This window comes from Cuculus canorus, chromosome 6, assembly GCF_017976375.1.
Source record: "Cuculus canorus isolate bCucCan1 chromosome 6, bCucCan1.pri, whole genome shotgun sequence".
NCBI classification, from domain to species: Eukaryota; Metazoa; Chordata; class Aves; order Cuculiformes; family Cuculidae; genus Cuculus; species Cuculus canorus.
Genome location: NC_071406.1, coordinates 34,761,093 through 34,782,289, shown reverse-complemented (window position 1 = coordinate 34,782,289; position 21,197 = coordinate 34,761,093). Strand labels below are relative to the sequence as shown.

Below are 21,197 nucleotides of genomic sequence, written 5' to 3'. Positions count from 1 at the left end.
ACATCTGCCTGTAACTTTTCTGTTACAGGCTTTGTAGTCATGCATTGCCTGATGCATATGACCTGTAAGCACACAGACAATTCTGATTGAAGACATTCTAGGCAGCCCAGTTAATTTATTTTTTGGTTTTAACCCAAGTCCAGGGAAAAGTGTCAAAACAGAGAGGACTAACCATGTTTGCTAACTGAAAGGTATCTTGGTTATCTGCCTGGTTCAGCACACCCCATTTTAAGACACTGAGAAGCAAAATGTGGATGATATAAGTTGCAGGCAAAAATTGTGAGGAGCTGAATACGAATAAATGAATAAACGAATAAAAATATGGATGGCTGAAGAAAAGTGCATGGATGTTCATATTAGCAAATGAATGAGGTAGAAATGAACAGATTAAAATAAAGGTGAGGAAATAATGAGCTGTATTTCAGGAAAAATAGCTGTCCTGATAAAAATTTGTTTTACAAGATGATCTGAGTGGACCCTGAGAAATAACGTTTGCTTGGAACTGCCTCAGTATGTTACAATACATGACACCCAAACTTTGTTAAAGAGCATTGAATTGGAAACACTGATTATGCTTAATGAAACAGCAGCCAACTTCAAATAATAGCAATTCACCACTTAATCTGTATAGCAGATTGATTAAATCAAGAACATTCCACGTAATCAGTGGTGAATATTTGTAAATCCAGTGCCTGAAAGGAAAATCATGAGGTACCACTTTTAAATTACTTTTATACAGGAAGCATTGCTTATGCATGACTTTTTCAGGCAATCCATACTTAACCTCACTAAAAAAAAACTGTGAAAAGCTCAGGCCAGACCTAACCAACAGATCAGCATCCTTAGTTAACAGTCTGAATAGCTGTGGGTAAAAAAAATTATAGTTGCAAAAAGAAAAAGTGAAAAGCTTTTCATCCAATCTAATCCAAGCTTCTGGGATGAAAATAAAGATTATAAGAAGGGTTTACTAACTTATTATCAGGCAAATTTGGGTTGCGGAAATACAAACAAATGTTGAGTATCATACTGAGTAAGACTGGACTGCTACTGAATGGATAAAGGAAGATTAGAGACAGTGGAAGACGTAAAAAAGTGGTCGAAGGGAGGGCAGCAATTAGTAGAAGAGTACCAAAGCAGAAAAATGCAGATTGTATATATGGGAGAAAAGGGACAAATGTCTAGGTAGTGTGAGAAAGTGATTCATAGAGAGATTAGGAAAAAGAAGGTAAGAGAAGGAAGAAAGAGACAAATCGCTCAGATAATCTATAGTTACTTTCTCAAATGATAGTGCCAAGCAAACTACTGCCTTACATTACATTCCACTTGCAGGCAATAACTAAATTAAATTTTTTCTTGTTAAATTAAAGTCAGGATCCACATGCACCCAAGGCATAATCTACAAGTAAGAAAATTGTTCTTTTTTAAAAAAAAGAAAGGACAGAAAAAAAGGCTATATCATCTTACAATGGGCTGTGGATAACCAATACCAGCTGAACCAGCCTTCACATCATAGGAGTCATACTGTGGAGAAAAACTCTGTAAAAGAAATAGAAAAGAAAAAAAAGATGGTTGCTACAAACCAAATAAGCCTTTTCTTACATTGATATGGCAAATGTTTGGAAATAACACATTTGTATCTACTGAGTAATACTTGTTCAACATACAGCTGCCATATTTTTCAAACATCCATAAGAGAAGCCCAGCCAATATCATTCTTTTTTTGGTCCTGGTAGCATTAGCTCCCTACTCTGTGCCCATTCAGTTTTAATCTTGACAGCTGGCCTCAGCAGGGCCCAATAATTACCTTTCTCTCTCCTCATTCTTGTTTGACTCATTTTAAGCTTCCCCCCAACCCTACTTTCTTTAACAGCTTCTTTTCTGTTGGCCTTAGTTGTCATTGAAGGAAGTTGATGAAATAGTTGATAAAAGATGCAACAGTTCAACAGTTAATTAGTCTCCTCTTTTTCTTTTACCTGTGGCTTAGGAATGTCTCATTTCAGACTATTTTGTAGCAAAATATTTCTTACCTACATATCTCCTTCCCCAAATTACAAATAATTTTTTTTACCTCATGCACAGGTACTAACACATCTCAGAAAATTGAGTTCTGCACTTTTTTCCTAATGCTATTTTCCATCTTTCTCTTTCTCCCTTCCCATTCACCTTGCCACAAAGAGATTTAATTGCACTCCAGCCAAATTTTGTGGACACAGCTACAAAACAACATCAACAAAAATCCACCTCTCAGCTGTGTTTTTCAAAGGCTCAAATGAGATGTGACTGAAACCAAAGTACGTGTGAAGGTGCAAGAGATAGGTGCTCAAAGTACTGTTTGCATGCTTATGAAGAACAAAGCAGAAGCTGACCATAACGATGACTTACACCACCATTTATACTGGGACATGACTGGCAGATACCAGGAGGGCCAGGGGCTCCAGGACTCCCTGGCTGTCCTGGAGGGCCAGGAGCACCATTTCTGCCTGGTATCCCGGGAGAACCCTGCAAAGACAGAAACAGAGCATATATAGACATCAGCACCCGGCTCCATCTACAACAGGAGAAATTCATACATAAAAAAGTCTGTGCAATTGTGGTGGAAAATTTTCTCTAATAAACATAACTAAAGCCACACTGGACATTTAGGAAAAACATAGTAGCAAGAATTCACATGTAGAAACCCTTCATAGTGCTGGAGCCTTAAAGCAGCTGATATTTGATTGCACTAGAAACACAGAACAGATCAATTCCTGAGTCTAAAAGTAATACTACTAGTGTAGTCCACAGATTATTTTTTTCCTGTTGAGAAGAAATACAACAAAAATGACAAATGTCACACAGCTGGAAATAAACTCTTACTCTTTCTCTTTCCAATTTGAAGTTTTGAGAGTTTTGTTGAAGTTAAAGGCCTACTTTGAAATAACTATATTGCACCGTTCTGCAGACAGTGCAGGTATTGATGAAAACTGGATATCTCAGCAGCTTGAATGGGGTATATAGCACTGTAGGAACTGGCTTTTGATTTTGTCAGTTTCCACGGGGGAATAAAAAAAACCAAAACAAAAGAAAAAAAAACCCAGCTGCACTTACAGGGTCTCCTTTGGGACCTCGGCTGATTACTCCGGGAGTCTAGGAAAAAGGAAATGTAGTGACATTAAGACAGTAGATAAAAATAAAACAAAAAACTGAATATATATATATATATATATAAGCAAGAAAAAAACCCCACATTTAAACATTAAAATATAGTTTTATCAAAAGAATTCTGTTTATTCTTATTCAGTATATTTAAAAGCCATGGCTTATGGATCAGTCTTTCATCTGTATTTGCATGGTTCGTCCATAAAGCTGCACCTTTCCTGTAGGCAAAAACATGGTGATAATTAAGTCAGTAGAGGCTTGACACTGATTACAATAGGTCAGTAATCCACTGTGGAAAGCTGTAAGGAGCAGACTTCTTGTATCCTTGTAAGTCCAGCATGTTTGATTTAATAATGTAGCTTATTTTAATTTCTCTTATGTACTCCTCCAATTTATTATTTTTCAGTTAATAATTCAGTAACACATTACTATCTGGATTCTCAAACCACTATTCTAAACTGGTTTTATGTATTCGGCTGCTAGTGGTAGTAAAGAATAGTGAGCTGGAACTATCTTGGATCTTTCAAGGTGGCATTTCCCTATACACTATCCAAGGTGAGCAGGACATCTTCCAGTGGGCTGGCCAAACTCTCATATATTGAAGACAGAGCCTGGAGGAAGTAGTCCACACATCCTTTATTATCAGGAACCACAGAACTGGTAAAAGGGTCTTTAGCCACAACAAGAGAGGGAGCTGTGTGTAAATCTCCAGCATGCTTTTATGTACCACTCTTTTAGAGTTCAAGGTAATCTTGGAAGCAGTACAGTTGCAGTAGTATGGGGTGACTAACACTAGGTGACATATTTGTATGTGATATTTCATTTTTAAGTAGATATCCTGTAGAACAGCAGAAATACTTATCCCTTTCTCTTCCATAGTCACATCCCTCAAGCTCTTCTTTTACCTTCTGGATAAGAATCTTCAACACATCTGTGGAAACCTATATACTTCAACAGAATCTCATGTATATAAACAAGAATGAAATGTACTCTAAACTAAATCTATTCTAAATCTGAATCTAAAGCTAATCTAACCTAAACAAGGATGAAATGTTCAGTTAACCTTAGAGTTCAGTATAGCTGGCTCACTCACTGAAGTGTTTTAGGTAGCGGACTTAGCATGCACTAACATTCTTGATTTTCCTGAGGTTAACTTGCTGCAACTGGTTTAGATAATGTTGGTGTCTATAAACAAGATGATGATAAATTACAGATGTAGAGATTGAATCACTTTTCCTTTACAGAGCATCAAGTCAGCAATCGCTCTGCAAAAGGAAATCTGCTCTGTGATGATGTAGAATTGTGCAGACCGGCAGTATACTGCAAAAATTGTCTAACTTCCTTTAACTCTGTGTTGACAACAGTATCATGGATATAGACTGAACATGCAGTCAACAAATTCGCAGTTTGCATTATTCTCATGCTTCTCCATAAAATAAAAAATATAAAGCATAATTTTCACCCTCTGTCCCTTTCTACTATTTATCTGTGCCTGTTGTCTCCATAAAACTGAGTGAAAGGACTTCATGTTTTCAGCTGCATAGCTTAAAGGGCTAACAAGTTTTTATCAGAACTGGTACCAATGTTCTGATAGAATACAGACGTATTTTTAAATGTAACAAAAAAAAGATAAAACTTTGTGAAAGTCCAAGGTGTTGGGTTTTTTTAAATTTAATTTGGCAAAAATTTCCCATCGTAGGTATTTGCCTAAGGTCGGAAAGTGACAAGTTTAGTATTTAAAAGAAAAATGTTTAAGAGCACCTGAAAGAGAATGAACTGAGATTGACATGGAACAAGGAGGTGGCAACACCAAAGTAACAAGACAGAGGACAAACTTACTTTTGTAGGTTGTGGTGTCGTTTGTGGACAGACTGGACAGCACTCTCCAAAGGGAATCTCTGGGTTGGGACAGTCAAGCTCCTGATCATCACAGATGATGTCATCGCAGAGAACAGATCCTGAGTCGCACACACAGATTTGACATGGCTCTGGTTTCCAAACATCCCTGTCAGCATAAATCTGCCCAAGATGGGTACATCCTGCAACTAGAAAGAAAGACAAAATAGGGTTCAATATTATTTCAAATGTTTTCCAAGTCAAAGATGAATAACATGAAAGCTATTGGATAGTCTGTTTTGTTTTGTACAGTAATATAATTTATGTGTGAAGTAAAGGGCTAAATATTTCTCTTTAGGCACTGGGAGGATCTGTTACAATAATGGCAGAATCTGCTCTGAATCTGTAAATAGACAGTAGTGGAAACATCCTGGAGCTGATCCAAAGCCCAATTAAATCTGTGATAGTCTTCCATCTCAAGTAATTTTAATGTCAGACTGAATTACTGTGTAATTAGCAATTTAATTATCCGCTGCAGTTCAAAAGGAAACCCACCAAATCTCTCAAACAAGATTATAATTTGCCCCCATGTGCCAACATGCGTTCTTACACACGGAACCAGAATAAGCCATCTGTCCAGCATGAACTCCTGCCACAAGCATCTTGCGTTGATTGCTAGCACCAAGTGCTTTCAAAGTGTTTTTTGAAAGTCAATGTATGCGATATATCTAAAAGTATGTTCACACTAATTGCCCAAATAATTTGCAGTGAATGAGCCATCTGGCCTGCTCAAATGTTACGTGTGTATGTTTTCAGAAAAAAAAATGTTCATCTGTAATATTAATGGCTCTGTGAATTCTTTCCAACAGCTATTCTGCTAGTCAAGTTTGTTGCAGAAAATGAGTTTGAAGAGACCGATGAAAACGAGCTTCAAAGATTAAATATTAGGTTTGTATTTTCCTAGAGAAACAAGACCCAGAAAACCCAGTCATTTAGGAGACCAGTATGAAAATAACCACACAAATGTGAACGAGCTCCCTGTGAGTTGTGAAGTTATTAGAAGTCTCTGATTGCACATGTAAATCTTGAATAATGGACTAAAACTTTTTTTCATCACTAATAGAAAATAATTCTGTTTATAAACAAAAAACTCTGGAGAAAGGCTGTTTGTGTACCTGTGTAAAGTTGTTAAAACTTTAATATTAGAATAAGTAACCTATTGCACATTATCCATCAAAAAAAAATATACAAACCAAAACCAAGAAGTTGTAATTCAAAGCTCTGACATTGAAATTTCCACTGGCTCCAGACAGAAATTCTGAATGTCATCAAATTGTTGTAACAGTCATGATCATATAGTACAATACTGAGCCCAAATTTATTGTGCAGCCCATTCATAAGGGTTATGCAATACCTTTTTCTTTTCTTAAAGGCAGTCTCTTTCACCTCCATTTTTTAATGTTTTCCACTACTAAGTTAGAACATTGATCTCTCTACATTCTTTCTTTTTCTTTCTCTCTGTATTTGTGGGTATATGTTTCCATACCTATGCCCATGCTCTTTGGCATAGTACACACTTGGACGCATTCCCTCTCTTCTGTTTCTGCTTTGGTTCTTTTTTTCTCTATTCAGTTTCATCTTTCCATAAGATGTTACTTCCTTTGTCATCTTCCCTGAATCCTCTTGTCTTTTGTACCTGAACAGTTTGCCTCTTTTATTGCCATGTACTCAACTGAGCTTATTTTTTCAGACTCTTCTCCCTTCTCAATGTCCTACTTAGCAGCTTTTCCTTGACTGTCTTAACGCGACAACGCGACTTCTTCCTCTATGTCACCCATGAAATTTATCACCTCCTTATATGAGCACTGCAAGGGTGATGGGGAATACAAGCTTCCTGACTCCTGGAGTGGAGAACTAGAGTGAGGATCTTGGAGTAGGTCAAGGGATGGGACAGGAGGTTTCTTTTCCCAACTCCAACACCACTACAGGCCTTCTACATACACCAAATTAAGTTAAAATAAAAAATAAAAAGCAGCAAACTAGAAAAAGTTGACTTGTTGAGTCCGACACTTGCTTATGTTGTGACCATCAGCTTGGTTAGAACAACAAGATCAAGAAGTTTCAAAAATCCTTTTCAGATATTTTTGAGCTAATGTTTTTTTTCTGTGTGTGATATCAGGCTGGAAGGCAGTATATAACCTTCCTTTGATGACACAAAATATCTTACAATCTAAAACATTCCAGTGGCATATGAAAACTAATCTGCCTCAGACATACTCTATCACTTAGAAACACTTTTATCACTTTTTCCTTTTCCCTTGACTTCTCTGTGTTTTGGACTTCACCAGAAACTTCAGACTTTTCACAAGATAGATGGAGAAGAACTGCTTATTTCCAGGACAGCATCATCCTCACACATCAACACATGACATAGGATCAAAGCATCAGATGCTTAAAGGACGCTGCCTAGTAGCCACAGCCCCTGAAGAAGATCTAGGCATCCTTCCTTAATCTGAAAAGTTAGATTTAGTTTCTAAAAAAGTTATTTGGCTTTCCAGATCTCACATGGCATAATCTTGTCAGTGGATCCCAGGTAAATAAGCTGATTCTCTGCTTAATTTTAATTGCTGACTGGTTCTGAGAGGTAATATTTTCCTCCTAGAGCAAACCAGAATTTCACTGACAGCAACTTAGGAAAAAAACACTAAACTGCCCAGCCCTGATAAAAATCATGACAAATGTTTCCTGACAAACAAGAAGTCGGAAATGCATTTTAAAATTGAGAAGTGTGGCATTATGATTGAAATACTTTTTATAGTCTTCCTAATGACTTATGAAAAAAAACTTGAATTCTAAAGTGGCAAAAGCTGAGTTGCTCAATGTATTAGGCATTTTTTGTATACAAGAAGACCTCAAAAACAGTATACTGTGGCAGGCAGAATACCACTAAAGATACTACAGAGGTTGGAGCTTGAGCTGGTTTGATACACTGTAGAGAGCATGAGTGGGCATAGATCCACCTCAGTCAAGAGTGACGTACTCTGCTGCCACTCCACTTAAGCGCTTTCTGGCTCCACGGGTTAAAATGTCTTCATTTACAAATGTAATGAGGAAGAGATGATTTTTCTTTAGTTCAGGGCAAAACATAGCTTATACATAATTGTTAAATAAAAATACCATGACATAGATCCCAAAGAACTTAATAGTGTTGCTGTGTGCACATGTAATGCACAGTTATATACATTGCATATATATATTAAAAAATGCATAGTGTACACACAGTTTTGTACTCCTAAGATATGTTTGATTACTTTTAGTACTCAGCTCTTGGTTTCACTCTCTTATCCTTTCAAATCCACATTTTTTGTTAAATTATGTGTTTAAGACAGCAAGTGTCTTATTCAAGAGGAAATTTTTATCCAGGAGTTTCCATTTTCACGTGTCATTTTTTTTCTTCATTCTTGCTTCACTTTTGTTCTTTCCTTGTTTTGTTATTTCCAGAGATGTGATTCTGCTGCCTTACAGTGAAGAGAAAGCTCAAATGGGGAGAAGAAAAAAACCATCTTTCTCTTATTTTTACACTGCTGGTTAGAAAAGATTCTATTTTTAAGACAGCTGCTCTTTTCTGTAGCAGAGGCTTTTCTTAGTGTCCAAATTTTCACACAAAGAATACTCACCTCTCCATATTTTAGTCAAAACTATCAATGAAAATAATGGAAAGTTAAGATGTGTCACAAAATAATTGACATAATTTTACAGTAATATGGAAATAAAGCAGATTTCTCTGCAGTTTTACAAGTTTGTCATTCACTTACACTGCAGTAGATGGCATTATTTAACAGAAAGAAGAGTGAAAAAAATTGAAGACAACTGGATATGATGACATTCATATCTGCTTCTAATTTTCTGGACACTGTAAAATGAATTAAGAAATAAGCTAGGAGAGCTACAATGAAAATTGTTGTGGCCTTTGGCAGAATGAAAATATTAAATAGGCTTCCAAAGGAAACTTACATCTGGGAAGACTTAGTCTATTCAAGACACCCCCTCTGTGCTCAGATGTAGATCTGTGTGTCAGCATGTTATGACATAATGCATTTTGCATTGCTCATGAAGATTAACTGTTACCTTCCAAATCCTTTGGAAAGCTAATTTATACTGAAGCAATGACAAGTAACATATAGGAATAATTAAGCTGCAAAAAATCTGACTTGCTAACTTCTAGACTTGCAGTGAAACAGTCACAGAGTTGGCAGCTTTTCTTATTGATTCTAAACATATATAATAGCTTAAGATTTAAAAAAATATTACATTGCAACAGTATTCGTCTATGGGAATGCAAAATCTTGTTCTTCTTCCCAAAGCCCTATAAATGGTGGCTATACAGCACTTCATTTCAATGGTAGTTATTGTAATAGTTTGTTAGAAGCTGTGTCAATATGATTCATTGTACGAAGTATGAAAGTTTAATATTTGAAAGCCTGAATAACTTTGCATTTATGCTGTTTACTGAGTGTTCACATCTTCACAGATCTTGCTGTGAATAGCATTTCACTGGGTCAAGCCTAAAAAGTGAAGAAAATGAAAAAAAAAAAGGCAACACAATCTTCATCATAAGCTGGTTTTTATTTCCCATTTCCTAAGCAGACTATCAGCTGTATGTAAGCAGGCATACAGCAAAAGCTGAAAGGAAAATCACCATTTAATCTCAAAGGGCTAAGTGTGGCACATTAAAAAGCCCAAAGGTGTACTGTGGAAAACAAATCCGGTTGTTGTGGGCCTGAAGGGTGGCAGACGGCATATAGGATGTAATCCCGATTGCAGTGAGGTGAATGGAAATTTGCTATTGAGTGTCATGACCTAAGAAGCTGACCTATTTTGTATTTACCTTTGGCTTTGCATTTGTGCAAGTTCCTTGATCATTACTTAACCACATTTATATTGCAAAAGGAAAATATCTTCTAATAGTATCCTCAAAAAAAACACAGGCTTTTCCACTTTGGACAAAGCAAATATCCAGCTATTGCATTAGTAGCAGACTCACGTATCCCATTTGCAGAGGTGTGACTAAATGGCTAGAAATTAAAGAACATCTTGAATCTGTCTGGTTCTGCCTCAGAAAGGGCAAGAGTCCACACAGAGGTGATTCGTGTTCCTCCAGCAGCTCCTTGATCATGGCTTGGGAAGCAAAACTGAGGAGCTTTGATCTGTGAGAATCTAATCACAAACACAATGAGTCAAGCAAACAGTTTTTTGTTGTTATTTAAAGTGAATCTCTTAAAGGTTAAAGCACTGAGATGAAGGAGGCCTTGCCTCTGACTATGGCATGATCCAAACTCTGTCGAATCTAAGAAGGGTCTTTCTGTTGCTTCTTCTGGACTTTCAACTGCACTAAGTCTGCTCTTCCTTACTCTGACTTGGTCATTTGCTTCACTGGATGGTTACTTCAAAAAGTGGTTTTACTTTTCTTCTATAGTAACCACATCTATGTAGTGTGTATTCCAGCACTGTTTTAAACATTGTTTAATCAAAGGACAAAGTAGAAAGCAGAGATATTGTTGGTTTCCAATCGAAATGCTGTAATTCTCTGTTACACTGAAGCACATGGAGGGATCCATCCCCGCATCTGCAGCATTGCTACTTTCCATTTACTGAGCGGAAAAGAATGCCAAGGCGTCTACCTCAAAGCAAATGGTTTGGACTCCCTGTCTGGTATGAAGATGATGTTTATAAGAAAATCAAACATACTCATTCCATCCTGTGATCAGTAATGGAAACAAACGGACTCACATAATGAAGTAATTGGCTTTCTGAGCTAATATGACCTGGTTTGTCCGCAGGTTCTCCTGTCTGGTAAGTGCTGAGTACTCAAAAAGTCTGAAACAGTGTCTGTTTCATAGGAATCGGGAAAAGATGTGGAAAAGTAAGAAATGATTTAAAGAGATTTTTTTTCTACTGCAAGGCCTACAGACCTGCTCTCAGTTGGAATTGTCTTAAAACAACCAGCTAATTAATTGACTGTATTTCATATGGTGCAAAAGGACACAAGGGCCAGTTTGGGCACTCCTACTTATTAGGACACTTTCACATTTAATAGTACTGATGTAATATTTTGTAAGGGTTGTCCGCCATGTGATTGGAGGCATGAGGAATGAAACTTCAACTGATAAAATGCTTAAATGCATGCTATGAAAAACTAGAGCAGGTCCATTTTTAAGATGCTTTGCTGTTCCACGCTCTGTAGGAGGACAAACAGCTGTTGGGTAGAATGGAAAAGGAGTATGAATGAACGGTTCACAGATTTCCCAAGTTCCATACCAAAAAGGATGGCTACATCCTGTGCTTTCAGACTGAAGTTGAAGATTTTAGTTCAAGGGATGCTTGTCTGCCAAGAAAGCTGGTGTTTCTGCCAGTTCTGCCAGTGCACCAGTCCCAGATATTTTCCTCTTGACTCACATGCAGAGCAGAAAGGGAAAGCAGGATAAAAGAATGGTAGTTAATCATAATACTGTAGTTGTCTGTCAGAAGTATTGCAGAAAGGGAACATACACTGTTTCACTAGCAATGTAAAGAAGAGGCTGGGTTCTTTGGCAAAGGATCATTGTGTCACATAACCAAACTGTCCTTGCTCCGAGACCCACCTAATCTATCTTTCATATTACACAATGGAAAAAAAAAAATCAACATAGGCCTGTACCAACACAAACAAGTATTTGCCTTTTAAACAAATCACTGCCTGTTCCATTCATTCATCTTTACAAGCTCCAAATGCTACAACCTTTTGGTAGCTTTCAGAAGTTTTAGAAATATCAGGACTAATAAAAATACCCTTATGGTGTATTTGCTACCAAGTAAAACTCAAAATGCTTCTATTTTCCATGTAGATTATTGGCTTTTCCCTAAACTTTCAAAGTGTGGTTTATGTAAAGAACTCCTTTTTTTCTCCTTTGTCTTCAGAGGAACATTGTTCTTCTCAAAGGTAACGTGGTCTAAAGTGGCTGAATCTTTCACAATTCTCTATCTCAATATTTATGTTTCACAAATTACTCTATTCAAGCATGCATGTCGAAATCTTTGAATGATGTTCTTCATACAACTTGTAAAGGTTGCCCTGCCACATAAGCGTTGCTTTGAAATAGGGACCAGCAATATCCCATCAGCCCCACTGGTTTCAGCTAGTGTCTGGCATGAAAAATAATAGCAGAAGAGGTTTCTTGTTTCAAAACTACTAGCAGGAAAACAAAATGTTTTTCTTATTTGTTTGTTTATTTGGTGGGGGTTGGTTTTGGCAGAACTGTCATTTCATACTGAGACATCTGGGAGGCAGGATAGAGCAGATTGCTGTATATTTGTCACCTTGCTTCATTTGAGAGTTGGCCAGAGGATTGTTGTAACTGTTTCTGAACTTTTAAAAAGCAATTTTGAGAAAAACACCTGATGGATGCAAGAGGTGATTGCACTCCTTTTGTTCTTAGCTGTTCCTTGACAACATCATGGCCTAAATTGTATTTTGTAAGGGAAAAAGATGTTCCTGAATGACCATTTGTATTGAGATGTTATTCTGGGATTTCAGCTCCTCTTTCAACAGATCAATGCTGTAACTCAGATAGTTATATTTATACTTCTGTCTTTTTAGTAGAGAAAGACCTCTTTGGTTGTAATCAATGGAATGTATACAATTCATTCCTGATTAAGGGTAAATGCTGCCTGGTTAGAACTTTCCTTCATTTGGGCTGCTGAAGTGGCTGCCTGAAGCCTGGCACACATTTAGCTCTCACTGCTCTGTGCGGCAACAATAGCTGCTGGCACAGGATGATAATAAATATAAAGCGTCTTCAGCAGACACAGCCAGACCCACCAGAAATTATCTGCTGGAGTCCTTAAAAGGTAGAAGTGGAACAGTGTGAGCCAGGGAAAATATGATAAACAAAGAGGGTCTTTACTTTTTTTTTGCTCTTCACTGAAAGACATTTACAATGCTCCTCCTTCAGTGACTCTAACAGGAAAAGAATCAGTTGGATTTGAAAGTTTCTCTTCTCTTCTTTTTCTCTCCCCCCCCCCCATATATATGCTATTTGTTCATACAAAAAAAAGAGGAATCTAAAAAGAGGACCACCCTGCCAAAGACTAAGCCACCAACAGGCTTAGAATATTGTGCAAAGAATCTTCAAAACGCCTGAGTAGTTTTCAATTACTCTTTTCAAAGATTTGCAGTTCCCACTACACAGTCTATTGTTTGCTTTCACTAGGACATTCTTCTCCTAAACAGCTGGCCCAGAATGACTACTGCTCTGTAAGGAAACAAGAAAACACCACACAGTACATTTAAAGCCAAACACACACAAAAATATATTTTTTTTTTTAAAAAGTGTCTCATGAACATAGAAGTGTTTTCCAAGATAATATGAATTCTATTTTCACTGCCTATAGTTGAAGAAAAGCATGAGGAATACAGGTCATTCTCCTTTGACACTCAGTGTGGCTATTACATTGAGCATCAAAGAAACAACAAGCGGTGCTTCCCATATTTTCCATTTTGGGTGAGCAACCGTTTCTGTTGTGTCTGTTTGAAAAAGGAGATGCAGTTTTGCCCTTGCCTCTTTTCCTAGAAGAAAATGGAAAGAAGGAAAAGAGACAGAAGAAGCACAAACAGAAAGAATAGAGGTAAAAAGTTGTCTGCAGCAGAAAGTTAGTGCAATGACTGGTCACTGAGCATGAATTGTGGGGGAATTTCAGTGGAAATTAATTATGTCCAGAAGTTTTCCAGGAACTGCCAATGTCAAATTGCTGTGTGAAGTAGTTTTCAGACACAGATCATCCTTTCATATCTACTGCTGTAAACATACACAGGATGTTCCTGTGATTCTGTTGTCCCTCGCAGAGCTGGGGTTTGGAATGCATTGGTGCCTGAAGCCACCATAGCAGCCCATAGAAGTTTTGTACATGGAAGGAAATCTTGCTGCCTGGCAGAAGGGCGGAGGTGCCTGTGCCACCCTCCAGGATGGGATGCACAGTGACTGTAAGAGAAAACAAGCAGCAGAAAGACTTGGGGTCTCCTGTGGCTGTGGACAGCTTTGTATTATGCTGAAGGCCATTCTTGTACAAAGTCAGCTAAAGTCTTAAATCTATGAGTCACATCTCCCATTTCTTAAGAGTCATTTGAATGCCCCTTCAGTTGTAAGAGAAGACCAGGATTTTTAAAATAACATAACACATTCAGTCTTAAAATATGTTTCTTTCCGTTATCATCACATTCTTCCTGTTCAACGTCCTGTGATGATCTCTCCTCCTGGCAGACAATTCTTCACAGAGTATTTGTGTGAATCAAGAAAGACAAAAATATGCATCCATTGTTAAAGTAGGTACCGTTTTCATTCTCAATGTGATAGTTCATGTTTAAACGAAGGCTTTGACATAAATGAGAGAAAATGGAAGTAGTCTCTTAGCTAATCTGAAAGGAATCTCTGCTGTACTTTCATTAAACAAAGCCAGAAGTCTCAGAGCTAAAGTTTATCCATATTAAAGCCAACAAACGGTTGTTGTTGGAGCAGGTTGTGTCATGTTTTCCATCATCATTTTGACACAAAACAGGCAGAGGCTTCAACTTTACAAATCTGGAGACAACAAGATGGGCTCTGAAGCAAAAAAAAAAAAAAAATAGAAGCAGCAGTCAGAAGTAGGTTAAGTTTTCTAAAAACCAAATGGGGAGAACTTCGGAAATATAATACCAGAAGAAATAAGGACCACCTGAAAATGTAAATGCAAAATATGATCTACTATGCCTCTCTGTGAAAGATGCATTCCTCTACATTCACTGCTGGAACTCATTTGTCCTTGCACCCTTCTGGAACTTAAGATAGGATAACCGTACCTCTCTATCTCTGTTATATTTACAGAAGAGACTTCCTGACTCCTGTAATATGCAATTTTTTACTGCCTGTGGAGGTTATCATTTCATCAGCCACAGTCGGGAGTAACGTAAGGGTTAATCTTTGAAATTGTTATACAGTCTCAAAGCAATGTGTGAAATATTAATGGCATACTCCCTAAACATAAATATGGTAATTTCCCTGATACACAAAGTCTGTGCTGAATGGAGAAAGGCGCAAAAATTCTCTTGGCATTCCTTATAGATTTTTCCAGGGACAAAGCATCTCTTGTCAGGGAAGCCACAGAGAGAACAGAAAGTAAAGCTTCAGAAAACCTGTGCATCAGAAGATTCAGTGGAAGAAAGAAAACCCATAGAGGTGTAACTGTCCTGCAGCAGTAACTAAGCCAGAACACTGGCTCCTGTATCTAGTACCAACATGGCCAAGAGAAGCCAACTACAGTGAGTCTCCATGCACCATCTCTGTAACAGATACAACATCATTGTGAGCAGCACAGCCTCGGACAGCCATCTCACCAGAAGGGAATCTGCTGGATCCCCTGGGCTGGAAGTGGGCAGCACACTGAGGACCAGAGGCTGTAACACTCTTCTTCCATCCATACTGCCCTCAGCAGCCTGACCTTTAGGCACGGAAGCAAAATAACCTTTACATCACTCTGGAGAAGGAATGACATTTGTTGCCAGTTCTCTCTGCACAGGGATATTAACATGGATGTGTCAAAGGAGGGATAGCCTGGTTAAGTATTGCAGCAAGTAAAATGATGACACAAAAATATTTGTTCCGTTTTGGGTTGAAACTCTTGCAAAAAGCCAAAATCAAAATGTCTCAAAATTGTAGATGTACAGATCGTAGGTACTGAACTCTGAACTACATTAAAGTTGTGCAATTTAAAATTCACCATCTACCACAAGGAGAATGAGCTAGCAGTTATTGTGTTGAACTGGAAAGGATTTTATTATAGCCTTTTCAAGTCTGAGTTTTATATTTTTGGGTGTTGCTAATAATAAATCTAATTTTGCTCCACCACATCAAATTTCTGTAATGGTGAGGGAATCTAATCCAGTTACCTCAAGACAAAAATCCCTCATTTTGTTAGCAACAGTTCTTTGCTATTAACAACAGGTTTCCTTCTTTTTTTTTTTTTTTTCTAGCTGAGGTGTTTTACCTAGTTTCTTAAACAAGTATGACTAAAGGACAGTATAATTTGAAGTATGAATTTTTACTTCAAACCAAAAAATTAAAACTGTTACAGCAGCAGTGGCTTGAGGTCTTCTCCAGATTACTAACTTGCCATAAAAACATTGGAAGTAACAGTTTTCAGTTTTCATGGTACCTGATAGCCTAGGAAGTCATGCTTTGTTATTGTTACCCCTTACTGGTAGGCTGAACTTTTCAACTCTTAAGAGAATGCTTTTAATCCAAAATACTACATGACAGTCTGCATAATTTCCATTACTGACCTATAGCATACTTCCCCAGTTATGAAGACAGGTATGTCCCATTTTCTGCACATTTCTGATTAAAAGGAGGTTTGAACAACATTAGTATTTAAGTGGGGCAATGACTAATAGTTCCATGTCAGTTTGGTTTATCAGACAGTGAAACAAAGAAGCGATAGTAATTCACTCCTTTCTTTCTCTTCAATTGCATTAATCAAAACTAGGCAAAAACCCAGATGTTGCGTAAGACTGGCACCAGCTAAGATTTTGTAAGTGACAACTGGTTGCCTACTTTAAACCTCAAAACTTTGGCAGTAGCTGGAAGAGGAAATATGATCTGCTTGTATTCTGCAGCACTAAGAAGGGAGCAAATGTAAATAACCTTACTGAGGCATTGACAGTAATATTCATGCCAGACACAATGTCCTTCTACATCTTCCCCCTGTAATAAATGTTTCCAGCTCCAACTCTCTTTTAAAAAATCAATCTACGTAGATTTGGTCTCAAATCAAAAACAAATCTGGAAAATAATGAAAGGGATATATAATGGTCTCATTTTCCTCAGTCTGTCTTCCAGGGATGTGTGATTGAAAATGTGTTTATGACATTTGTCAGGTTTCCAAGAACATATATATAGAGTTTAGAGGGGGTGGATTCCCCAGGCTTTCATTTAGCATGATTTTTCCAGATCTGAAAGGAATGTTTCAGTTTTCCTAAGCATAACCTTGTCTGCTTGGTGAAAAAAAAGCAACCTGTGTGCTTGGTAAAAAGCAGTTAGGAAAAATGGAAGAGCAGGAGATTCCTAATCTTTCATACCTTCACATTGTCCAGACTACTTATGATGGTGTAATTATCTGTTGGCTTCTAGTCATGCATCATCTGGTTTTACCTTCAAATATCTGGAGGGAGACTTTTCTGTGTTAAGAAAACCTTTGAGAAAAGATAGTTCTGTCATTAGCATTACCCTTAAACTAGCTGATGTATCAACAAAGAACGTATATGTGCAACGTTGCATATAGGTAAATGCTAAAAAGATTGGTCTGGCAGTCTCGCAAGTATACCGCATCAGTGCAGTACCCATCTACCTCATTGCTTATCCAATCCTTTCCAGTTTATAAAAGAATAAAGCAAAATGGCTAAACGAAGGTGTTTATAAGTTTTCCTAAAACATCATCTTTCTTTTCTGGGGGATCAGAAGTGGGGGCTCAGCATAGAGTTCTTTGCATGTTGCCTCCTGAAAGTATGTAATGGTTATTTTAAAACTGTGATTTGCAACTGAAAGTAATATTAAAGGTCAATAACTCTTCTCAAATATTTTAGGATTCAGTCATTCCCTCAGAAATGAGTTTCCTGACCAAACATAATAATAATTGTATCACAAGGAAAATAATAAATTACATTAGAGCAAAAAATTAGTTGGAATAATAATGAAGGGTTTCTGCCTTTGCTATCACTGTATTTAGAGCAGTAGTTTTCTTGATGACCTCAGTGAAGTTCTTCAAGGACTACAGGGTGTACTTATGAGAAGTATCACATTCCAGGTGACTGAGACTTTCCTTAGCAATCTCAGATGCAGCTCAGACAGGCCCAAGTCCATCTAAGCTCCCTTTTGGCACTGATGTAAGCCAGACTGTGCATGTGCTTCCTTTGTAGTTGGTGGAAACTACCAAATCCTTCCAGTCTGTCTAGCTAAAAATTATGCAGTCTTTTGGAAGTAGCTGTCTAGATTGACTGTACAAACTGAAGATAAATTGTATGAATGTAGGCCTTAAACCTAGCGAATGGTTGCACAAATCATGTTGCCTGGGTAGAGGATGGATTTCGTTCTAAAGAAGAGTTCAAAGTTCTTACACTTTTCAGTAGTTTAATATGAAGGATGTAAAGGTGCCTTCAAATGGTGGAACTCAATATACATTGCTTGAATCTGAATAATCTGTGAGATCTGAAGCACCAGATTCATGTCATGTCAGCAACTAGGATGCATTTTATCTTGAACATGGTCAGAGCTTGCAAATGCCTTACACTAACTTGGGAAACCTGGATTGCATCAAGGTGATTTAGTTTGCAGGCTAAAAGCATCCTAGTGGGTTACAGCTTTTGATCACGGAAGTAACAGAAAATTCCTTGTTCCACAATATCCAGATCCTGAGATTTTGAAGAGGTTCATCCTGAAGCTGTACTTGAATCTTCATTCCTAGCTCTTACAGCAAGACGAAATACATAACCAGAGATACATCTTACTATCCTAAACGAAATGTATACTGAACAGTTTCTTTAATATCTTGCCAAGTCTTGTCTCCTGGCAGGCTTTCCCAAGGAAAATTTTATACTGACTTACATTTGACACTAACCATAGAAACATTTTTTCTTGACAAGAAAGAGCATTTTAGCTTCTCTGGAATTCCTCTTTTGAGTTGTGGAAAATTTGGCCTTCCAGTCCATCACTACCCTGCACGTGAATCTGTGATGCTAGTAATCAACTCCTTAAATTGTTATTTTCTGTGAGAAAATAATATTCAAATGTGTGGAAAGGAGCATTCTAAAGAGAGGACAGAATTCAATATTTTACGGGATAATCTGTGTTTTATCAGTCTTTCTGTGCAAATTTATCCCTGTAAGTACTATGGAAGTTAGCCCAGTTAGGAAATGTTGCTACACCATGAAACAGGAATGTGGCAGAGAAACGAGAATACTTGCTCACACTTCATTTATATATTGTTCATCTATACAAAATTTACCATTTCTTGAGTCAAATATGTGTTGCACCTCAGAAATGGCCAGAGTGAGAGAAAGAGACCTGGCACTCAGGGGGCGATTGTTTATTGAGATGAATAAACCTGATATTCCTTTTTTTTTTATATTGGATGGTCCCTTATTACTTCTGAAGATATATATATAAATATATGTGATGTATATTACATATATACAATATGCATAATATTTGTTGCTGTAAGCAGAGAAAACTCATAGCATATGTTTGCTCAAGTTTTATAGTATTTTCTTCACTGGAGATCACTGAAGGGACAGTTTATATACTGGAAAAGCAGAAACAGAAAAGTATCAGTTACAGTATACTGTATTTATTCTCTATAGAACACTTTTACATGTGCTATTTTCCTTTTCAGATATTTTACAAGGCTTGGCCTGTGGCTGTGCTTCATGAGGGAGGCTGCTGTTTGGGTACACCACTGTTGCAGATGATGTTACCCAACTTGCTCAGGCACAGAACCCCTTGAGCTCCAATAGCTGACAGACTCGCATCCACCTTCTCAGCTCAGGGGCCTTTCCAGATGTGCTGAGGCAGCTAGATTAGACAAATGGCTAAAGTATTAATTTCCATTTTTGCATCATACATAATAGTATAGGGTGTAGTCTTAAGGGCATTTGGCTTCCTTTACTGCACTACAATTCATTTGGCTGCTGTTAATCAAGTTATTTGTAGTTATTCCTTGCCTAGATGCAGGAATAAATACATTGCAGATCTTTCATATTTACAAGAAAGAAAAATGTTTTCTCTTAAGGAAGGTCTGGTTTACAATGTCTGTCAAGTAGAAACAGGGTACATCCAAAAAAGGTCAGCTGTACTTTTGGAATGTCAGCTGTTTAACTTTAATATTCATACCATACTTATCTTCAGTCTAAGTTGAAATATTATATATGAAGTATTTTTTCTCTCCAAATTCCATGTTTATTTGGGTTTTGGTGTTCTTTCTCTCTGTAAACATGCACACACACACTCGCACAGACTTCTAGATACTATCAGCTGCCAACCAGTCTTGTGAGGGAACAAAACAGCCTGCAGATACACAATTCAAACTATTTCAGCTGATGGAATTAATATACTTTCTTGCTTTATGTCAAAGTAAAAATGCCATAGGCTGACACTCATCACTGTTAAAAACTGTTTCATCAAAACTGGTTAGAATTTAAGGCTGTTTTCCACACACAAATTGTTTAAACACTTCCCTGTGTTGCCAGTGGAAAACATACAAGTACAAAGGAGAACTCCAAATTAAAAAGCTGGAAAAAAAGGCTTAATGCTTGTGATAATTAACTTCCAGACAGCACAGAGATAACAGTTAAAATGTTATTCTAAGACTTAAAAGAAATAGTTTGAAAACTCTCTGGTGTCTGCAAGAGGAAAACAAGTAAGAACAAGAACAAAGGGAGAGAGTCCTGTACAGTCCTTTTAGCCACAGAAACAAGTAAAGCACAGAAACCTTCGGGATGGTAATGCAAACTCCTGCAGCTTTCAGCTTCAGCGTTAAATAGCGGTATCTAATGCCTGAATTAGCAAAGGAAAAGTGAGATTTGTGAGTGCACATTTCTTAACAGATATTAAAATCATTGGTGAAAAAAAAGTAAAAGTAAAATAGAAACATTGAAATCATAAGAAGCTTGAATTACTCACCGTCTTGTTGTGCCAAAATAACTGAGGGTTGAAACACAGCAAGAATAAGCAAAGATACTTTATGCACAAAGCTCATCGTGTCTAAATGTTAGACATGAGACTCTCTGTGCAAAAATAAAAAAGGGGGGGGTAGAAAAATCTGTTCAAAATAGCAACATCAGTTGTTCCCTTTTCTTGCAGCACTGGGCCATGTACAGAACTCAGCCACAAGCATTCTCCAGCTTTGGCCTTAAATAGGAAAAAAATTGGCTCACTTTACTTTTCCACCCCCTTTACTGAAACATGAGAAGACGACCCATCCCCTAACAGTAAATGAATGATTAATATTTCTCTTGGCTTTACAGAAGAATAAAGTCGACTAAACAAGATACACAGCACATCTGGAACTTTTGTATGTGTGTATGAAATACACTCTGAGACTGTATGTGAAAAGTTAGAGTGCACTTTGAGTTATATGCAACTGTGTAAAAGGAAGTCTTGTTG

General features: G+C 37.4%; 1 protein-coding gene across 1 annotated transcript in view; it reads right to left on the bottom strand.

Annotated features, from left to right (window-relative positions):
• The window catches only part of COL3A1 (collagen type III alpha 1 chain), a 47,957-nt gene extending 27,024 nt beyond the window's left edge, over positions 1-20,933 (bottom strand). The window contains exons 1-5 of the mRNA XM_054069606.1: positions 20,715-20,933; positions 4,978-5,183; positions 3,088-3,126; positions 2,383-2,499; positions 1,465-1,536 (exon numbers count right to left, since the gene is read on the bottom strand). Coding sequence (XP_053925581.1) covers positions 1,465-1,536; positions 2,383-2,499; positions 3,088-3,126; positions 4,978-5,183; positions 20,715-20,790 — 510 coding nt within the window. The 5' untranslated portion in view covers positions 20,791-20,933. The remainder of the gene's footprint in view (positions 1-1,464; positions 1,537-2,382; positions 2,500-3,087; positions 3,127-4,977; positions 5,184-20,714) is intronic.
• Positions 20,934-21,197: the final 264 nt, after the last annotated feature.